The sequence below is a fragment of the Dermacentor andersoni genome, chromosome 1 (assembly GCF_023375885.2).
Source record: "Dermacentor andersoni chromosome 1, qqDerAnde1_hic_scaffold, whole genome shotgun sequence".
NCBI classification, from domain to species: Eukaryota; Metazoa; Arthropoda; class Arachnida; order Ixodida; family Ixodidae; genus Dermacentor; species Dermacentor andersoni.
The window spans coordinates 137,458,917-137,480,469 of NC_092814.1; the positions used below are offsets into that span (position 1 = coordinate 137,458,917).

Sequence of the window (21,553 nt, forward strand, 5' to 3'; positions counted from 1 at the left end):
CAATTCGGATATGTGCCACTAGGTACGTGGCCAATCCTCCAGAACGAGTGAGGTGCCACTGTGACACAAAATTCTACAGATTCCTTGAGGGTAGCTAGATATATCTTGTACTTCTTTCTGCATACACCAGCAATCTCCATTCTTCCCTCGACACGCATCATACGTCGCGCGTTGTCCTCTTAATGTCGCTGCGTAGACGTATCGCACTGTGTATTCGCCTGATTTCAGAATAAGTGATGACGCAGCGTTACGTAGTATGTCGTTGAGGCACCGGTTCGAACAAAAGTGACACATAAGCAATAAAAGGGCTTCTTTCTCTTCGATGATGGTTAAACCATGGTACGCGCTTTGCGCGTATCTTTAACGTTAAGCCATGCATTGTAAATATGTACGAGCGCGCCTGCGTGGATCCAGAAAAGCTTAGTTGTGGCAAATAAAGGCAGATTATACTCTTGGAAAGGGAAGTCTTGAAGTTGTTATATAGCCCGTGTCGGGAAACACAATTCGCTATTACAGTGGCTCATATATAAGTTCCATGCTGAGGGACGTAACAAAAGCGTATCACACGGCACTGTTCTCGGTACAGAAATTTATTTACATTTCATATACAAATGGTTCTTCCAGGATATATCCACGCTGTGTCGACTTTACCGCCATGGACATAGCGCTGACAGAAATACAGCAACCAAGGACTTCTTCTAGCTGAAAACAAAGAAGAAAAGAACAAGTTTTTTTGTCACATATGACCATTCGCATTCCTTCGTTCGTTAAAGATATATCACTGTGACTCCACATGACGATACAAGTCTACTCGTGCTCATAAAAAAATATAGGAAGGAAGAAATGGTGCTATCATCGTGGAAATAAATTTTATAACTACGCTTCAGCTATACCTATCGTCGATTTGCACTCGGCTGTGACATCTCGACACCTCTTCGTACAGATTACCTGCTGACAAGACGAAACGCCGCGCTTAGCGAACGGCAACTGGAGAGCAATTTGATTCATTCTTAAGGAACGCGGTCTATAACGACACTGTCTAGAATCTAGTGAGAATATTTAAGGGAAAAAACAACAGAACTATACCTTGTGGTTACATGGCATCTATCCCTTCAGGGCATATCCCCCGTATTTCAGCCCACTGCCGTAACCCAGGCCACCGCCATAGCCCAGGCCAAGTCCGTAACCCAGGCCTCCACCGTAGCCGAGACCTCCGCCGTATCCCAGGCCTCCCCCGTAGCCGAGTCCTCCACCGACTCCTCCAAGACCGGAGTGAGCGACGATGGCGCCTCCGCCGTGGACCTTGTTCACGTGGTGCACGGTGCGCACGAGGAAGGCGGGTCCGGCCACAGCCTTCGAGAAGCCAGGTCCACCGCTGAGCAATGCTACGCTACTGCCGACGCCTACTCCTCCGACACCTAAGCCGCCACCGTAGCCGAGACCACCGTAGCCGAGACCACCATAGCCGAGACCACCACCGTAACCGAGGCCTCCACCGTAGCCGACGCCACTGAGCCCACCGGCCATAGTGCACACCAGAAGGGCGGAACCAACGAGGAAGATCACCTGTATTTTCAAGCATCAATTTTCTTATAGTTTATGCATTTTCGTTCTTAACTTTCGTTGTTTCGTGTTAGCCTGCGCTTTTTTTTTACGTTGCTTAATATATTTGACGTCGAACATTTGCACTAAACAATCTTCACGTGAGAAATGTTGTTTGCGTGGTCAAAGCAAATCGCAATGATTCCATGTTTCCACACACGTATCTTTTAGCGACGCACACTTCTTTCTGTCATCAGAACAGTACTATACGTATACATGTGTTTGCAGTAAATATGGAAATGGCGAGAACCAATCGCATGCGACAGTTGCCAAAGGTTCTGTCATCTTGTGCCGTGATGCGAGGCTGTCGCAAAGGAACTGGGTACAAAATCAAAAAGCTACAACATATATATTTCCGGCCAAACAATAGGATGGTCACGTTGATAACTATATATTGTTACTCTGCAAGTTACTTTATAAACAACTGCATGCTAAATACATGTGACGCCTACTCACTATTCCTTATTAAGACGCTAATGCTTGTTTGGTATATTTTACATGTCACGTAGAAATAAAATATAAATATCTCAGTCGACTCGGCATAAGCTAATCTAGGACTGTCTCCTGAATTTTTTTTTCTTACTACCCAACTGTGAGAAATATATGAGTGTCCGGTCACTAGCACCTTCAGGGATCACGACACAGAATGCATAAACTGAACCTTTTCCACGCACTGTTTGATTCACACTGATATCATCGAATCTATGTTAGAAAAATTGTTTTTTTTACATTGGCCGACATGGCTGCAAAGAAATTTGGCTTTGTAATCCTAGTTAGTGTGCGTATTTAGGCATGGAACATCCTAACGGGGATAGTGACAACTTGAACTCTGAGCGGTGCAGCTGAACTTCCATTTATGTTATTATTAATCAGGTGGCGTTTCGCGTACACTATTTCGCTCTCAATGTTTGAGATTTTGCAACTAGGAGAAATATGTAACGGGATAAATTTTGCACCTGCGTTCTCGTACTTCTTTCGCCATTAGAACGTAATAAAATTATTGTTTCTTGTTATACTTCATTAAGGTTTCTTATTACAATATTTAACGTACTTTATTCAGAAATTGAACTAATTACAGATGGTGAAAAGCCAATCAGAAGTACACTAGCTTTTGTAAACTGCATAGAGATTCTTCCCCAACATGTACTGGCGCTGCTGCTAGAAATTTAACACAAAGACTTAAAGGGCGCCCATGTTCTAGGCAGTAAGAACTGAGGGATTCCATCACTGCTCCGAATATTAAAATTGCACGCTGCACTTAGCCACGTTTACTTTGCCGCAGCAATACGATAGCGCACGCGCGCAGTCACGTGGTTTTATTTCATATTTCTCAGGCTTTCTTGAAACGCCGGAAAAAATCACCACACAGCATGTAAGTTGGCACAAAAAATTCGATCGGTAGTTTTTAAATGCCCTCTACAACGTAACGAAACGCACTTGGCCATAAAAGGATTATTAAAACTTTTGCATAATTGATCTTAGTCAACTTCCTAATTAAGCGCAATATAAAAAATATGTTAAAAAGCGCAGCACGACGGCAAACCATATGTTGTTGGTTTCATTTAGTTGCGGGTAAGCACATTTTTTAACTCCTTGGTTCAAGTTACGTGAAAACACCCTGTATAAGGAACATTTAGAGCCAGTTTCCCAGTCCGCATACCAACATGAAAGCACGTAACTAATGCGCACATTCATTTTGGTGGCACGGATGGCCATCTGGAAGAGAACCTACAAAGACGTACCAATGAGTTCATAGTGCGGCTCTTTGGGGCTGCAGTCCGAAGAAGTGGTGTTCTCGGTGTAGCCATGGGCTGCTTTTATACTGCCACCTCTCCCAGATTCTTGGCTCTTATTACGCCACTATGACGTATTTGCTTAAGAAGGTCACTCCTCGTTTATGCTCGACAATTTTTTACTTGAAAGCGAAATCCAAGCCTGCACATACTCCTGAATCACATCGCGAACGAAGTCAGCCTCGTGTTGGGAGCGCGTCCGATTGTGGGCAGATAGCGGGATTGAAACTGCCATCCGTATAAGCCCCACGTTGGAAATGACGAGCTTTACCGGCCCCGCTTCTGCGTTTGGTGTTTTGCATCCGGGTTTGATTGTACGCAGTTAGAATTCTTCGAGTACCGTTGAGATACTATCGGAAAAAGCGGAACGGCTTTCGCGGCAGGCTCTCTGCGGGAGTTCGGACGGAGAGCTTTCGGCAGAGGGGCCCACGTGTCTCACTTGCGTTCATGCGTGATTTCCCGCTTTTGTGCTTGGAGCTCGCACTAACCCTCTGTTTCATTTTTCGACTGCGGACAATTCCTGCTCTCCGCGCGTGCTTCTCCTTCTTTACGAGGCGAGCACAGCAGGAAGAGGCGGTGGAGAAACCTGGTTTTGCAATACAAGCACGAACACAACGGAAAGTGGAACTAGTCCGGAACTAAGCCGCTGCACGTCGAGATCCTCCTTGTCGCGACGTTACGTGGATTCCGAAATGAATGGTCGTGTGCTCATTGCGGAAGAAAGCCACTTCCACACGTATGATTCCTCGGCATGCGCTTGAACGACATAACCTAACCTGACAAAAAATATTTCGTTCGATTGTCGCGTTGCCCTAGCGTATGCGTATACGTCCTGCTAGTGCGTGCGTGCGTGCGTGTGTGTGTGTGTGTGTGTGTGTGTGTGTGTGTGTGTGTGTGTGTGTGTGTGTGTGTGTGTGTGTGTGTGTGTGTGTGTGTGTGTGTGTGTGTGTGTGTGTGTGTGTGTGTGTGTGTGTGTGTGTGTGTGTGTGTGTGTGTGTGTGTGTGTGTGTGTGCTCCCTTGCATTTCAGGTGACTCTATCGCTTACTTTCTTTTTACAATACCACACAAAATGAGCATGTTATTAGTCACCGGGTGCATTCTTACTTTTTATTTGATGTGTGGCTATTTCGTTGTATTTAACGAAAGTTAAAACTACTACGAAGAACAGAGAATGTACCGTATTAGCGTCTTTTTCCGCATTAGCTTTGGTGTAACACTTGATCGTAAAAAAAACATCATCGAGGTATTTTCTTTTTTGATTGAAACTTGGCTTTCACGAGTTTTGCATCCATCAGAATAGAACACATCATGGCGTCATTTCATGAAAGAGTGCGAGGCAACGTGATCCTAGAGATAAGACAAAAGCGAAGCACGTTGCCATCAAAGTTCCAATGTTCCCAACGTAACAGTACACACTAGGCCACATACCTTTTCATCATACGACACGCAGCTTCTGTGCTCTCTGAAAATATCAGTTCTAGATATGTTGCTCACATAGATACAATGGTGTTGGCATCAGACACTATACTATTTGCATGAAAAGCGAAAATTCGATTACATTCTCCACCTCTCTTGTTTTTTTTTTCTTTTTGATTCTCGAAAGCAAATCAAATACGAAAACGCAGCCGTCTTATCATCTTCGTATTGTTCAAATATTTTTCTGTACCACTGGAGAATATCATTCAGGGAACCAGGACATCCACCTCATGTCAACAGATAGGAACAATGCTTTCCTGGTAGGCAGATTTTCTGAGAAAAGATCCAAGGAATATTCAGGCATGTTTCTCGTTCATAATTTTTGCTCGTCTCCTACAAAAAATAAATCTCTGTAGCGCGGTATGGCTGCATACACCTGCTGCCTCGCATACACTTGCTGTCAGATCTTCGTATTTTGTGAAGCCCTCAAATCTAGAAAAAAAAAGTTAAATGTCGCAAAATATAGAAGTAATTTGGCAATTCACACATTGTGAATCAAATTTTGGGCTTAGCTTGACACGCCCACGACATTATTAACTGCTACAGATAGAGGTATGCTCGGGAAGGAAGTTCTGAATATTGTCGCTATATATACAGGGTGTCCCAACAATCATGCACTAATATTTAAAAATATACAAATGCCAGGTAGCTGGACAGAACCAGGGCTATGTTATTTGCCGACGCTTGGAGATACTAAGATTATTTTTTGCATTCCACCTAATTACATAATTAGTATTCATTAACGAATCAACTTCTCAAATATTATAACTACATGAAGAGTGTCAGTGATAAAATTGTAGAGCGACTTGGAAAACTCCCGATACAGCTTTCCATTGGTGAATACGTGCTGCATGAAAGTGTTTTTTCGAGCGTGAAAGAAGCCCGCGACAATTGAAGTTATAGCGCTGGATTGACACGGACAAGACAGACGACAGGACAGCGCTATCGTGTTTCTCGTCCGTGTCGATCCAGCGCTATGACTTGAATTGATGCAACAAACCAACTAGCCCAAAAATCTGCACTCTTGAAGCTGGTGATTACACGCAAAATTGCCGCGTGACAGACTAATTGCGGGCTTCTTTCACGCTCGGAAAAGCACTTTAATGTAGCCTGTATTGAGCAAGAAAAAGCTGTATCGGGAGGTTCTCATGTTCCTATGAAATTTTCCGATTGGCACTTTTCGTTAAATTGTAATACTCGAGAAGTTGATTAATTAATTAAGACTAATTATGCATTTATTTATTATACCCTCAGGTCGAAGGCATCACAGAGGGGAGTGGGTAATATAGGTTATAAAGACAATAAATGCAATACAGTGAATTTTGTTAGAACATAATTCCAACAATTTCCAAAATAAACAAATGTTCTTAGTGCATCGCGAAATCGTTGATTATTTTCGATGGCTGCAATATCGGGAGGAAGGCGGTTCCATTCGACAGATGTCTGGGGAAGGTAGGACTGAAAACAAGCTTTAGTATTGCATTTTTGGTGCCAACCTTGTGCCGATGATCAATGCGATGGGAGATGTATTCCGGTGGTGAAACAAAATCATCGTTTAGCGTGACGTGGTGATATACCTTGTGGAATAGAGTGAGGCCACTGATTTTCCGGCGAGATTTTAAAGGTGGGAGAGAAAGGTTAGTTTTCATGGCTGTGATACTTGCGGTACGGTTGTAATTTGAAAAGATGAAGTGAACGGAGTTATTTTGTATAAGTTCGAGAGGAGATACAAGATTTTCATGCCCAGGGTCCCATAGAGATGACGCGTATTCAAGTTTAGGTCGTATTAGTGATTCATAAAGTAGGAGTTTTAAGGACGATGGAGCAGCAGAAAAGTTGCGACGTAAATACCCTAGCATGCGATTAGCGCTATTGGCAAAAGTATTCAGTATGGGCATTCCATGTTAAGTTTCGTGATATATGCACGCCTAGATATTTATATGATGCGACGGAATCAAGAAGAATGCCGTTAAGACAATAAGAAGGGGAAGTGTTAGAGCAGCGAGAAACACGCATGAACTTACATTTGTTAATACTTAATTCCATTTTCCAAGTTTTGCACCAGTTAGAGACCAAATTAAGATCGGTCTGGAGAGTATTAATGTCGTTGAGGTTACGTATTTCTCGGAAAATTACACAGTCGTCAGCAGAAAGGTGGCTGGCAGAAGATAGGGTGGACGGGAGGTCATTAATATAAATTAAAAATAGAAGTGGTCCGAGGACGGATCCTTGGGGTACACCAGATAGCACGTTAGTGAGCGCTGAGGTTCTGCCATTAGTGAAAACAAACTGCGAGTGGTTGAGAAGGAAAAGTTGAATCCATCTAAAGACGTGTGGATCAAGATTAAGATGACTTAATTTATGAAGCAACAACTGATGGCACACTTTGTTTAGGTGGAATAGGTGGAATACATTTAGGCGGAATACAAAAAATACTCTGAGTATCTCCAAGCGACGGCAAAGAACATTGCCTTGGGTCTGTCCAGCTACGTGGTATTTGGATATATTTAGAGCATTCTTTTTAATTCCGCCTTATTAGTTAATTAACTTATATTAATTATACAAAATATCAATATTCAGTTTTGGGTAAAGTACATTTCGTTGTTTCGTTATCTTGTAGAGGAGGTTCAGAAACCACTGGTTCAATTTTTGTGTCAATTGACACCAAAATTGGACCGGTGGTTTCTGAACCTCCTCTACAACATAACAAAACAACGAAATGCACTTTACCCAAAACTGAATACTCCGTGGTGACATTTTGGACGTCAATGGAAAATTAACGGTGTCAGCTTTGCAAACTCCGTCATGGCGCTTGACAGCACAAATGAGACACTGGAGAAAGGCGGTTTCTGTTTTTAAGCATGGCCGCTAAATGCGGGAACACTGTCCACGAGCCACACTTAGCCAGCACGTGAAGAATGTGGCGTAAATTGTAGCGGCGCGTATACATGGTGTTTGAGGTAACTTGAACCAAGTATTTTTAAAAAAGTGGATAACCAGCGGCGGTATGAAACCAACTACATACGGTTTGCCGTCATGTGGCGCTCCTTAGAGTATTGTCACGTGGTGGTGACGTTCAAGAACACAGTAGCAATACTGTGAAGAACAAACCTAACTTTTATTGGGCGAACCTGTGCCCACAAAAACAGGCTACACTTATAGCACAACGATAGCGGCGAACACTGTCGGCGATCGTCGAAAATCTGATCAGCGGGTCAAGCGCGTCGGCTTTTATAGAGCAGTCATCGAATGTTCCAGACTAATCGTTGGGACCCGCATGCCTTCCACAAAGTTCTACAACATTCGAGTCACGCGATGAAATCAGATAACACAAGGTTCGGCGACAACAGACAGCCGGGTAGAAGCATCGATAACTTTCCAGAAACGTCGGATACATGCAGGCGCGTCCCTCGCTGTGCGATTACAGTTGTTAAGCGGCGAAACGTGGTTGGCCGATAAAGATAAGCACACGTGTCAATACCCCCCTCTTAAAAAGCATCGACCCGATGCTGCAAACAAACGAAGTTAATAAACAAAAAAACTCGTAGCAAAGAAAAGAACAAATAACAAAGTTCGTCAGCGTCCGTAAAAGGGTTTAAGGCGCACGACGTGAACCACTTCAGATCGTGCACGGCGCCGCTGTGAATGCGAAATGCCGTCTGGCACGACCTCATAGTCCAGAGCGCCAATACGTCGGATGACCTTGTAGGGTCCGAAATAGCGTCGGAGTAGTTTCTCACTGAGTCCTCGTCGGCGTATCGGGGTCCAGACCCAAACACGGTCGCCAGGCTGGTACTCGACGAAGCGTCGTCGGAGGTTGTAGTGTCGGCTGTCGGTCCTCTGCTGGCTCTTGATTCGCAAGCGGGCGAGCTGTCGGGCTTCTTCGGCGCGCTGGAGATAGCTAGCGACGTCAACATTCTCTTCGTCAGTGACGTGGGGCAGCATGGCGTCGAGCGTCGTTGTCGGGTTCCTGCCGTAAACCAGCTTAAACGGCGTGATCTGTGTTGTTTCTTGCACCACCGTGTTGTACGCAAAGGTTACGTACGGCAGGATCGCGTCCCACGTCTTGTGTTCGACGTCGACGTACATTGCTAGCATGTCGGCGAGGGTCTTGTTCAGGCGCTCCGTGAGACCATTCGTCTGCGGATGGTAGGCAGTTGTCCTCCTGTGGCTTGTCTGGCTGTACTGCAGAATGGCTTGGGTGAGCTCTGCTGTAAAAGCCGTTCCTCTGTCGGTGATGAGGACTTCTGGGGCACCATGTCGCAGCAGGATGTTCTCGACGAAAAATTTCGCCACTTCGGCTGCGCTGCCTTTTGGTAGAGCTTTAGTTTCAGCAAAGCGGGTGAGATAGTCCGTCGCCACGACGATCCACTTATTCCCGGATGTTGATATCGGAAACGGCCCCAACAAATCCATCCCAATCTGCTGGAATGGTCGGCGAGGAGGTTCGATCGGCTGTAGTAAGCCTGCTGGCCTTGTCGGTGGTGTCTTGCGTCGTTGACAGTCTCGGCATGTCTTGACGTAACGGGCGACGTCGGCGGTCAGACGCGGCCAGTAATACCTTTCCTGTATTCTCGACAGCGTCCGGGAGAATCCGAGGTGCCCAGCGGTTGGATCGTCGTGTAGGGCATGCAGTATTTCTGGACGCAGCGCTGACGGTACAACAAGAAGGTAGCTGGCGCGGACTGGTGAGAAGTTCTTCTTCACGAGCAGGTTGTTTTGTAGCGTGAACGACGACAACCCGCGCTTAAATGCCCTAGGGGCAACGTCGGTGTTTCCTTCCAAATACTCGACGAGGCCTTTTAGCTCCGGGTCAGCTCGTTGCTGTTTAGTGAAGTCTTCCGCGCTTATTATCCCAAGGAAGGCGTCGTCGTCCTCGTCGTCTTGCGGCGGGGGATCGATGGGGGCGCGCGATAAGCAGTCGGCGTCGGAGTGTTTTCTTCCGGACTTGTATATTACCGTGACGTCATATTCTTGTAGTCTGAGGCTCCACCGCGCCAGCCGTCCTGAAGGGTCCTTTAAGTTAGCTAGCCAACACAATGCATGATGGTCACTGACGACTTTGAATGGCCTGCCATAGAGGTAAGGGCGGAATTTAGCTATTGCCCAAATGATGGCGAGGCATTCCTTTTCAGTCGTAGAATAGTTGCTTTCCGCTTTTGACAGCGACCGGCTAGCATACGATATCACCCTTTCAAGTCCTTCTTTCCTCTGGACTAGGACGGCACCGAGGCCTAGGCTACTGGCGTCAGTGTGGATTTCGATATCGGCGTCCTCGTCGAAGTGTGCAAGTACCGGCGGCGACTGCATGCGTTGTTTGAGTTCTTGAAATGCCTTGGCCTGCGGCGTTTCCCACTTGAACGCGACATCACATTTGGTTAGATGTGTTAGCGGCTCCGCGATGCGTGAGAAGTCCTTGACAAAGCGCCTATAGTAGGCACACATGCCAAGGAATCTGCGCACTGCCTTCTTGTCGGTTGGCTGCGGGAACTTTGCGATGGCAGCTGTCTTCTGTGGGTCGGGGCGTACTCCTGATTTGCTGATCACGTGGCCTAGGAACAAAAGCTCGTCGTAAGCGAAGCGGCACTTTTCCGGCTTCAGAGTGAGCCCTGATGACTTGATGGCTTCTAACACTGTCGCAAGCCGCCTAAGGTGATCGTCGAAATTTCCGGCGAAGACAACGACGTCATCCAGGTAAACAAGGCACGTCTGCCACTTCAGTCCGGCTAACACCGTGTCCATGACGCGCTGAAACGTTGCAGGCGCCGAGCACAGTCCGAATGGCATGACCTTGAACTGGTAGAGGCCGTCTGGGGTGATGAAGGCGGTCTTTTCACGATCTCTTTCGTCGACTTCTATTTGCCAATAGCCAGACTTGAGGTCCATCGAGGAGAAGTATTTAGCGTTGCAGAGCCGATCCAATGCGTCGTCTATCCGTGGGAGAGGGTATACGTCCTTCTTCGTGATCTTGTTCAGACGACGATAATCGACGCAGAAACGAAGGGTTCCGTCCTTTTTCTTCACCAGCACAACAGGAGATGCCCACGGGCTTTTCGACGGCTGGATGATGTCGTCGCGCAGCATTTCGTCGACTTGTTCTCTTATAGCTTCACGTTCTCGCGGCGAAACTCGGTAAGGGCTCTGGCGAAGTGGTCGAGCGTACTCCTCGGTGATTATGCGATGCTTGGCGACTGGTGTTTGTCGAATCCTCGATGACGTCGAAAAGCAGCCTTTGTATCGCCGGAGCAGACTTCTGAGCTGCTGTTGCTTAATCACGGGGAGACTTGGATTAATGTCGTAGTCTGGTTCGGCAACCATGGTCGTCGGGGTAGATGCGGCGGAATCCGAGAGGACAAACGCATTGCTGTTTTCCAGAATTTCCTCGATGTATGCGATCGTCGTGCCCTTGTTGATGTGCTTGTACTCCTGGCTGAAGTTTGACAGCAACACTTTCGTGTTTCCTCCGTGCAGTCGAGCGATCCCTCTTGCGACGCAAATTTCACGGTCTAGCAGTAGACGTTGGTCGCCTTCGATGACACCTTCTAAGTCAGCGGGTGTTTCGGTGCCGACCGAAATAACAATGCTGGAGCGAGGCGGGATGCTCACCTGATCTTCGAGCACACTCAAGGCGTGGTGACTACGAGGGTTCTCCGACGGTATCGCATGGTCTTCCGACAGAGTTATTGACTTCGACTTCAGGTCGATGACTGCGCCGTGTTGGTTGAGGAAGTCCATGCCGAGAATGACGTCTCGTGAACACTGTTGGAGGATAACGAAGGTGACAGGGTAAGTCCGGTCGTGAATGGTAATTCTTGCCGTGCACATTCCAGTCGGCGTTATGAGGTGTCCTCCGGCGGTACGAATTTGAGGGCCTTCCCACGTAGTCTTAACTTTCTTCAACTGGGCGGCGATGTGTCCACTCATGACGGAGTAATCAGCCCCTGTGTCGACTAAGGCGGTGACTGCGTGGCCGTCGAGAAGCACGTCGAGGTCGGTGGCTCTTTGTCTTGCATTACAGTTAGGTCTCGGCGTCGGATCACGGCTGCGTCGTGTTGAACTGAAGCTGGAACGTCGCGTCGTCAAGTCGTCTTTCGTCGGTGTAGTCTTGGCTTCCTGACTTCGTCGGGACGGCGGCGTGTCGTCATTAGGTCGTCGAGATGGTTTCTTCGTCGTCTTCGTCGGCGGCGGAGGATCTTCGTCAGTTCGACGAACAGCAACCGCACCTCCATCGGTTGCTGCTTTTAGTTTTCCGGATACGGGCTCGCTGACCGGCCCCGGGCTGGGCCAGTGTATGGTCGGCGCTGCGGCGACAGGTAGCGGCCTGGTGACGGCGAACGGGACGGTCGTCGAGGGCTCCACTTAGTAGCGGCGAGGTAGTCGGCGATGTCACGAGGGCGTTCACCTTCCCTCGGGCGCTGTGCGTTGACGGCGAAGCCTCGCAGTCCCATCTCCCGGTATGGGCATCGGCGATACACATGGCCGGCTTCTCCGCAGTGATAGCAGAGCGGGCGGTGGTCGGGGGCGCGCCAAATGTCCGTCTTCCTCGCGTAGGTACGCTGGGCGACGGGTGCGCGTGCTGGCGGCGGCGGCGGCGGACGACGGAATTGCGTCGTTGCAGGGCCCTGGCGTGGTCGCGGAGGGGGACCTTGACGGCGTGCGACGGCGGCGTATGTCATCGCTTCTGGCTGGGGCTGCGGTAATTGTGGTTGCAGCTCGGGAACTCCAAGCGATCGGTGCACCTCTTCTTTGACGATGTCGGCGATCGAAGCCACTTGGGGCTGCGACGAAGGCAGGACCTTGCGCAGTTCTTCGCGCACAATGGCCCTGATGGTCTCCTGAAGGTCGCCGGAATCCAATCCTTGGATGGCGTACTGCGGCGTGAGCCCCTGGCGGTTATATTGCCGAGTGCGCATCTCCAGAGTTTTCTCGATCGTCGATGCCTCTGCCGAAAACTCAGCTACGGTCTTCGGCGGGTTACGAATAAGTCCTGCGAAAAGTTCTCGCTTGACGCCCCGCATCAGGAAGCGGACTTTTTTCTCTTCTGACATTTCCGGGTCGGCGTGCCGGAAAAGACGGGCCATCTCTTCCGTGAAGATCGCGATCGTCTCGTTTGGCAGCTGCACTCTGGTTTCTAGTAGTGCTTGGGCTCGCTCTTTTCGCACGACGCTTGTGAACGTGTGCAAGAAGCCGCTTCGGAAAAGGTCCCACGTCGTCAAGGTGGCTTCCCGATTCTCGAACCACGTCCTGGCGGCGTCTTCCAATGCGAAATAGACATGCCGCAGCTTGTCGTCGCTGTCCCAACTGTTAAACTTAGCGACCCTCTCATACGTTTCGAGCCAGGTTTCCGGGTCCTCGAATGTTGATCCGCGGAACGTCGGAGGTTCCCTGGGCTGCTGCAGCACGATGGGGGACGCTGGGGCTGCCATTGGGGTTGCCTTGTCCACAATCTTCTTGGTCTTCTCAGGTAGAAGTCCGTGCTCCGGGGGCAGCTGTTGAAGACGGCGGCTTGCTCGATGCTCCGGGACTACGTTGGTGTTCTCTTTGCGGTCCGGGCTTGGATCACGGCTTGTCGGGGGCGTCCGGTACATGAACGAAAAGCACCTCCACCAGATGTCACGTGGTGGTGACGTTCAAGAACACAGTAGCAATACTGTGAAGAACAAACCTAACTTTTATTGGGCGAACCTGTGCCCACAAAAACAGGCTACACTTATAGCACAACGATAGCGGCGAACACTGTCGGCGATCGTCGAAAATCTGATCAGCGGGTCAAGCGCGTCGGCTTTTATAGAGCAGTCATCGAATGTTCCAGACTAATCGTTGGGACCCGCATGCCTTCCACAAAGTTCTACAACATTCGAGTCACGCGATGAAATCAGATAACACAAGGTTCGGCGACAACAGACAGCCGGGTAGAAGCATCGATAACTTTCCAGAAACGTCGGATACATGCAGGCGCGTCCCTCGCTGTGCGATTACAGTTGTTAAGCGGCGAAACGTGGTTGGCCGATAAAGATAAGCACACGTGTCAGTATGTTTCATATTCCCCTTAATCAATTAATTAACTAAGATCAATTACGCAAAGCGTTTAATACTCACTTTAGGACCAAGTGCGTTTCGTAATATTGTAGAGGGGATAAAGAAACCATCGATCCAATTTTTTGTGGCAACGTACATGCTGTGGTGGTGATTTTTTTCGGCGCTTAAAAACAGCCCGCGAGATATGAAACAAAACCACGTGACTGCGTTTATGCGCTACCGTATGGCAGAGCTCTCAACCGCGCTTCGTGCGAAAGAATCATGCACGTGCGGACCGTGGCGAAGTGAGTGGCGAAGTCAGTCAGGACCGTGGCGAAGTCAACAAGGAAGCGCCGTTGCCCCTGATAAGCGATAAGCTCGAAGCGCGGTTGAAAGCGCTTACGAGACGCACTTGGCCCTAGAGTGAATGTTACTTTTTTTTTAATAATTGATATCAGTTAATTAATTAATTAAGCCGATTATAAATAATATACTTAGGAGCGCGAGGTCACGGCAAAGCATATATCGTTGGTTTCACCCAGCTGCGCTTAATTGCTTTGGTTTAAACTATTGGTTCAAGTTAAAGTGAAATACCATATATGTATATATGTGCCAACGGAAACATGTGTCCAGCAGAGTGATGATGTGATGTATACACATTCAACTGGTCTTTGCCACCTGCACAAGTTATTTAAAGAAAGAAGCGTGCACAGTCCATTGAGACGTTTCGGCCGGGGGAACTGCCTGTATCAAGAGTGTGTATGGGAGGCAACATGATGTTTCCACTTGTACATATTTAGCTGTGATTGGAGCCAGCTTCGCCAGTTATTGATGGTAAAGTATTCTTCAAAACTGTTTTTATTAATTCTGTGAAAACGAAAGGTTGTTGAATGCTTGAAGAAATAGACGAAACTAGCTTTTGTCTTCTAAAAGTACTCTGAAAAAGAAAAGAACGACAGAAAACAATTTTTCTCAAAATTCGCTCCTTTTTTTCCGAATCCTCGCTGCTCTGGGGATGTGGTCTTCTTTAGCAGAGTTGTAAGCAAAATAGGAGCTGTCGAAAATAGAGTGCTAAAATCTGCTTGGTGAGTAAAATGCCAACGGAAACATGTGTTCAGCAGAGTGATGATGTGATGTTTATTTACATTTGCATACATTGGAGATCGCCATTAAGAATACGTGATGAGTGACTTGGTGAAAGTTGATGACTTGTGCACAGGTGCTGGCACATTTTCGGAACCGACTCGTTTCATCCATAGCTAGGGAGAGAAAACAAAAGGTCACACCATAAACAGTTTAAACGGAAACGCTCAGCCAGTACAAGGTACATGGAAAACAAAACACCGCCTACTAATACGCTACATATATTCTTCTGTAATCCACGAGACGGGGATATTCTCGTGTCGGTTTCATGTTTCTTTCGGTCGTCATTCACATGCAGCCCAAGAGTCGTTTGGAAGAAAAGCTCCTATCATCAAAATATATATATATATATATATATATATATATATATATATATATATATATATATATATATATATATATATATATATATATATATATATATATGTATATATATATATATGTCGCCTTTAACACAGACATCCAGCGTAACTGACTCATAACATGTGATATAAAAAGCCTCAAGTAATACAAGAAAATCGAGCAGTTAAAGTTTGCAGTTAACATCGTTTCACGAATATCCTCCAATACTATCATGATCATTTACATGTATGCTCTTCGTTACTGTTGATCATAGCTCTCCATGGCATTACTGCTCACATTCAAGCCGCGTGAAAAAAAGAACGTATCCATACATGGCTCAGGATGCAACGGCTAGATATTCTCCAGTTGTTTACTATGGTAGAATAGCTCTCCAGAAGAAATCGTGTCTATAGATTTTCCTACTCTTGATGTATATATACAGGGCGGCAGAAGGCATGCTTTTATAAATAATGTGAAATAATAATGAAAAACATAGCAGCTATATGAACGACGCTAGTGCACCTACATTCATTGGTGAGGAGGCCGCAATGTTGAAGAGTCCTTCGGAGATGGCAGAAAGAATTTGACTAACTTATTAATTTCCTTTCATTGGCAATGATTGAAGTTTACATTTATATTAGAGAGTTGAAAGCGACTCTCACTCTCAAAAGTAACCACCCTTGGAAATATTCTGCACCAAAGTTTGAAGTTGAGCAGTTTTATATTGCAAACTGACGCACAGCCAGCCACGATGTGGTGCGAGATTATCTGTACATGCGTACAGATAGTGAGTGCTACCTCATTGAGATGCACTGCAGCTGGTACTCGCTTAACAAAAAAGTGAACAAGCGCAAGAAGGCGCACAACAGCTGACCCGTTCGAAGTCATATGCAACTGGGAGGTGCTAGGTGGCGCGATTTCACCTCCGAATGCGCAATTATAGGCCAAAGCATAAAATGCTTGACGCATCGTATTTCAAAGCAAGAAGCAAGCTTATAAAGCTTGCAAAATAAAGCTTACTTATAAAGCTTACTCACAAAATGTAATGAATTTCTGTGAGTAAACGATGAAAATAATTGCACTGAAGGTACTATACCGTTCTTATCGAATAATGTAAGCGCAGAATGACAGTAATATTTTTCTTCTGTGGTAACTGTAATGTTTCTGCGGTGATTATTGCTGGCATGATGCTAAGTTACTTTCACTCTTTACTCTTTAACTACTATATGCGAACAGCATGCCTGAACACGGGCACCCTTACTGCATTACCTTTTAACTGAAAAAAAAATGCAAGCTCTCTGGTTCAGCAAACGTCAAGCTAACGAATACATTGACATTCTGGCATAGCTAAAGCGGCGAATGAGAAAATCTCTCTTGTCTAAAAGTTCCTGTCGCAATTAGCTGCGATTGGTCACGTACCTTTCAAGTTACCCTTTATAACTGTAGCCACCGAGACCGCTGTAGCCGCCGCCGAAACCACCGCCATAACCGCCACCGAAGCATCCTCCATAGCCGCCACCGAAGCCGCCCCCGTATCCTCCACCGAAGCCACCTCCATAGCCGACGCCACGGTCATAACCACGACCAAAGACTTTGCCGAAGCCAGCACTGTAACCTCCTCCAGAGCCGCCTCCATAGCCTCCTCCATAGCCGCCTCCATAGCCTCCTCCATAGCCGCCACCATAGCCGCCACCATAGCCGCCTCCGTAGCCGCCTCCATAGCCGCCTCCATAGCCCCCTCCATAGCCGCCTCCATAGCCTCCTCCATAGCCGCCTCCATAGCCGCCTCCAAAGCCACCTCCATAGCCGCATCCATAGCCGCCTCCATAGCCTCCTCCGTAGCCGCCTCCGTAGCCACCTCCATAGTCTCCTCCGTAGCCACCGCCGAAACCTTCGCGGAAACCACCGACACTGCCAGGTACCACGACGTCACTTCCGCCGTCTAATCTATGCAAATGGTCTATGCTTTTGACCACATACGCTGGGCCTGGAAGAGACTTGGCGACTCCGACGCCCTTTCCTGAATTCAGCAGAACCACACTGCCCCCAACCCCAACACCTGCCAGGCCACCACCGAGGACGCCATCGAAGCCTGCGTAGGCAGTCGCCACGAGGCCCGTAAGGACGGTGATCGTTCCCTAAAGAAAGAATTACCAGAACAGTCACAATCCGCAAGCAATAATTACTCAATCATATAATTTATCCGTATTTTGTTTATTATTATTTTGCCATTGTTGGCGTTTCTAATGGCATCGTGCACTGTAACAACACTAACACTGGAAGTCAGGCCGGCGACCATAAACATTTTTTTCTTATATATGTGCGTTAAAAGATTCTTTGGTGAACAGTTATCTAGGATATTTGTTTACTTTTTTTTTTCAAAGGAGTAGCCCACATTTCTAGTGTCATATCACACATGTAGTTAACAGCTTAACCACGTCAATATTTAAGATCTCTCAGGGAATAGATAACTATGGCTTAATTAACGCCTAATTAATGCGACCGTTAACACTGGAAGCTAGACATGAGCATTCAGGCTTCAGTATGTGTTCCGAACCAAAATATACCGTTGTATATTTTGATTAAGTGCGCTCTTCGTAATGTCTTTCACAAGTGAATACCATATAAACAAAGAGAAAGACGGAGAGGAGTGCTACGAGATATCTCACGCTAGTTCCACTTTCCATTCGTGCGCTCATTTGCTATCTGTTAAACCAAAAGTGAAAAATAAACAGGGCGAGAAGCATTATAAACTGTCGCTCTAGTATCAGCATGGCGATTCTCCCTGCGTGTCCTAATCCGTGCAGTTAATTCTCCCTTCGTTAGGCTTCGCTATGCGAAGTCGAAAGATGCGTCTTTCAGCAGCGGCAACCTGAGAGAACCTTACCAAGCTACGCATTCTGGGCAGGCTGTCGAAGAAGTGATCCAGCCCCGAAGTGTCGTGGCTCCTTTTATACACACAACCCCGAGGACACGTATAGCACGTACCGCGTGGAAACGTGAATTATCTTGTTTCGCGCTCGCAGGCATCGAATGCTTATCTGGGGGAAGCCAGAAGCGGACAGGGAAGCAGGCTCTTTGCGTGAGCCGTATTCCTTCGCGGGCAAAGTTCGAGGAGATCACACAGCGCCGATTCAGAAGAAGAAGGTCGTAAGGAGTCAGACACAGAACCAACTTCCTTTCTTTTTTTAAACGCACTTTCACTGCAAGCGCAGAGTCTCAACGTGCCACTGGAGGAGCAGCTCGAACTTATAGGCAGATGTGCTAAGCGCTAAAACCAACCACCTAGAAGAAACCGAAGGCAATTTAGATACGCTGACACCAGTAACAAGAAATTAAGCAAGGTACAATAGCGCCCTTGAAACCATTGTTTTACCTCTCATTGAATAAGGAAAACAATGGTTCGTGCCATGCCAAGTGCAACGTAAGTGTAGGTGTTTAGGCTATTATTATTTCTGTATTGCTTTTTTGTGGTGGCGTGTTGTTCGCACTGCTTTTATTGTGGTCCTCCAAGCTCGCCTACGGCTTTGATAGCCCTTCCCATTTAAGTAATACGCAGCTTGATCAAATAGAACCGTTCGTGCAGCGTCACGTTGACCGATCCTCGGGCGAACCGCAAATGACAAATGTACTGTGATTAACTAATATTAGTAGGACAAGAAATGATTCGCTCTTGTTCTATACTTATTTTGTACCATTGCAAAACGTGGTTCTGACAATTTAGGCTGAGGAGCCGTGTAGCTTGATATTGCGACAGGTCAGGTTTTCCTTGTGCCCTCTGACGATCCTGACGATCCTGTTTGTAGCGTTAAATAGCCGACATTAAACACCCGCTCACACAAATTGAGCGCTTAGTCCCAATATAGCTATTATTGCGTATAAGCCAGTACTAAGCACGTTACGCGTTCTGCCATCGTCCCCACCACAGCTTGGGCGATGACACGGTGGTTATTGTATCTGGTTCCAGGCTGTCACATCATCAGTGTAGGACAACACTGCAAAAGAGCGACCAAGCTTAAGTTACTAGCAGATTATAGTCACAGGGAATGGCAGTCAGTGACCAAGTCTGGAGAAGCATAGGTGTTTCGCAACCACGTACGGGTTTCTTGTTCACTGAGTAGGAGAAGCTAACCTTGTTACTTATGCGCGCAACATCTGACGTAATGAGTGTGCTAAACGCTAAGCATATTTCCTCCTGTCCTGTTCATGGTAACGAATGTTGGCTGAATAAATCAGTGATTCCAGCAGTGGCAGGTGTATAGTGAGCAGTTTTTTTCGCGGGGGGGGGGGGGGCGCTAAGGTTGCATTTCGGGGGGGGAAGGAGCGGGGAGGGGGTGTTGTTCTCTGTTATGTTTCCCGTGCTTTGTGCATAATAATACAACTATTACCTTGCCTGAAGGCGTCTACCATCCTTTACTTGTCTGGGGCGGGCGTTCGAAGGATATGCGCCTCTGTTCATGGGCGACGTGCCAGGCATAGAAGGGAGCAGGGCGCCGGCCGGAAAAATTTCGGGGGAGGGAGGGCTGAAGTATGTGAGTGCCCCCCTCCTGGCTATGCGTCTGAGCAGCCGCCAGGATGATACGTTCATTTCTTTATAATGGCGTTGTCCCAGTCAATCTCGTGAGTACCTTTCTGGGCATACACGCCTATGGCGTTCGTCATATGACTATTCTTTCCAACGTCATATTTGTGGTCTTTGAGTCACGTTAAGACTTTCCTATTTCAGCGATGTAAACTAGATAGCAATCAGTGCATGCAATCTTGTAAACGACTCCTGGGAATACTTCAATCAGCATCGTACCTTTCCTGTTCATGAGGTGATTTCGGAGATTGTTGGTTGGAACGTCGGCAACGTGCATGTCGCGCATCTAAAATACGCGCGATAGTGCCTCGATAATTCCTTTGACCTGAGGGATGGCTGCACGTGCATGACACGTCAAGATTAAATTACATTCAGTTGTTCTACGGGCCAATACCATGATTTCATTATGCAGCACGCCGTAGCAGGGGACAATAGAATAATTTTAAACACCTGGGGTTCTTTTTTTTTTCTTATGGTGACAACCTACATCAGCACACTACGTGTCGGCTGATATCGGTTAATACGGCACGGGCACTGATTACGTCATGTGTTGCGTACATAAGCTTTAAGGTTGCTGGTCTATAGTCAGTGAATAATGAAGGCGTACGTGGTTCCGAAACGTCGATACTTCTTCCGACTTGTTGATGACTTGGATATTCCAGAAGCTACTTCTTGAGACGGTGGATAACTTCAACCCATGCCTGTCCAGACGAGCTTTCGTCAAACCCTTGATTTTATTATAGTTATACTAAATATACTTACGGGCGCTAGCCTACTTAGGGTACTTCGCGCACTTTCCGGGGGCTATCTATCTATCTATCTATCTATCTATCTATCTATCTATCTATCTATCTATCTATCTATCTATCTATCTATCTATCTATCTATCTATCTATCTATCTGTCTATCTATCTATCTATCTATCTATCTATCTATCTATCTATCTATCTATCTATCTATCTATCTATCTATCTATCTATCTATCTATCTATTTTTGTTTCCACCTAACCGGTTTCCCGCATACCTGGGTCACTGGGTAGTCTGTAGTTGAGTTGAGTTGAGTTGTAGGCTACTGGTGGGATTAGCCTTGCAGTTGCTGCCGGCAATTGCTCCACCGTAGCGACACTTAAAATAAATAAATCACATAATCAAACACAGACCTCACAATTACAAATGGTCACTCCTCAGTTCACCATGTGGAGGCCAAATCCGTGTCCTGTAGGTTATTTGAAAGAAGGCCAGAGACCTCCTTCCTACACAACCGGTTCCCGCGCGGGAAAACAATGTCCTGAAGAGAACTGTCAGGAACTCCTGTCTTCTTGAGGGACCCGAATAACACCCTCCTTTTCGCGTTATACAGAGTACAGCACATTAGGTAATGTTCTATGTCACCGCACACACCACACGTTGAACATAATGGTGATAACGCCAGGCCAGTCTTATACATCCACGCAGGGGTACGAGCAGAGCCCGTGCGAATGCGGAGCAGTAAGGTGGCTTGGTTTCTTTTGAGACCCTTGATCACACATGGCTTGTGAGGTGAGCTTCATAAAGAACTGAAGTGGCACAACACCGCTTCTCTGAAGAGTCTGTTCT

At 46.9% G+C, this 21,553-nt stretch overlaps 1 protein-coding gene and 1 long non-coding RNA gene across 2 annotated transcripts; both read right to left on the minus strand.

Moving 5' to 3' along the window:
* Window positions 1-574: 574 nt before the first annotated feature.
* Window positions 575-3,431, minus strand: LOC126544361 (uncharacterized). The gene is made up of 3 exons (XM_050191656.3): window positions 3,345-3,431; window positions 1,087-1,566; window positions 575-702 (listed from the first exon to the last, which is right to left on the minus strand). The coding sequence occupies exons 1-2, from the start codon at window positions 3,408-3,410 to the stop codon at window positions 1,105-1,107; spliced, it is 528 nt and encodes a 175-aa protein (XP_050047613.2). The 5' UTR covers window positions 3,411-3,431; the 3' UTR covers window positions 575-702; window positions 1,087-1,104.
* Window positions 3,432-15,003: 11,572 nt separating this feature from the next.
* Window positions 15,004-16,939, minus strand: LOC126543364 (uncharacterized). Its single transcript, XR_011893473.1, has 2 exons — window positions 16,795-16,939; window positions 15,004-15,149 (listed from the first exon to the last, which is right to left on the minus strand). It is a non-coding gene; the product is annotated as an uncharacterized lncRNA (long non-coding RNA).
* Window positions 16,940-21,553: the final 4,614 nt, after the last annotated feature.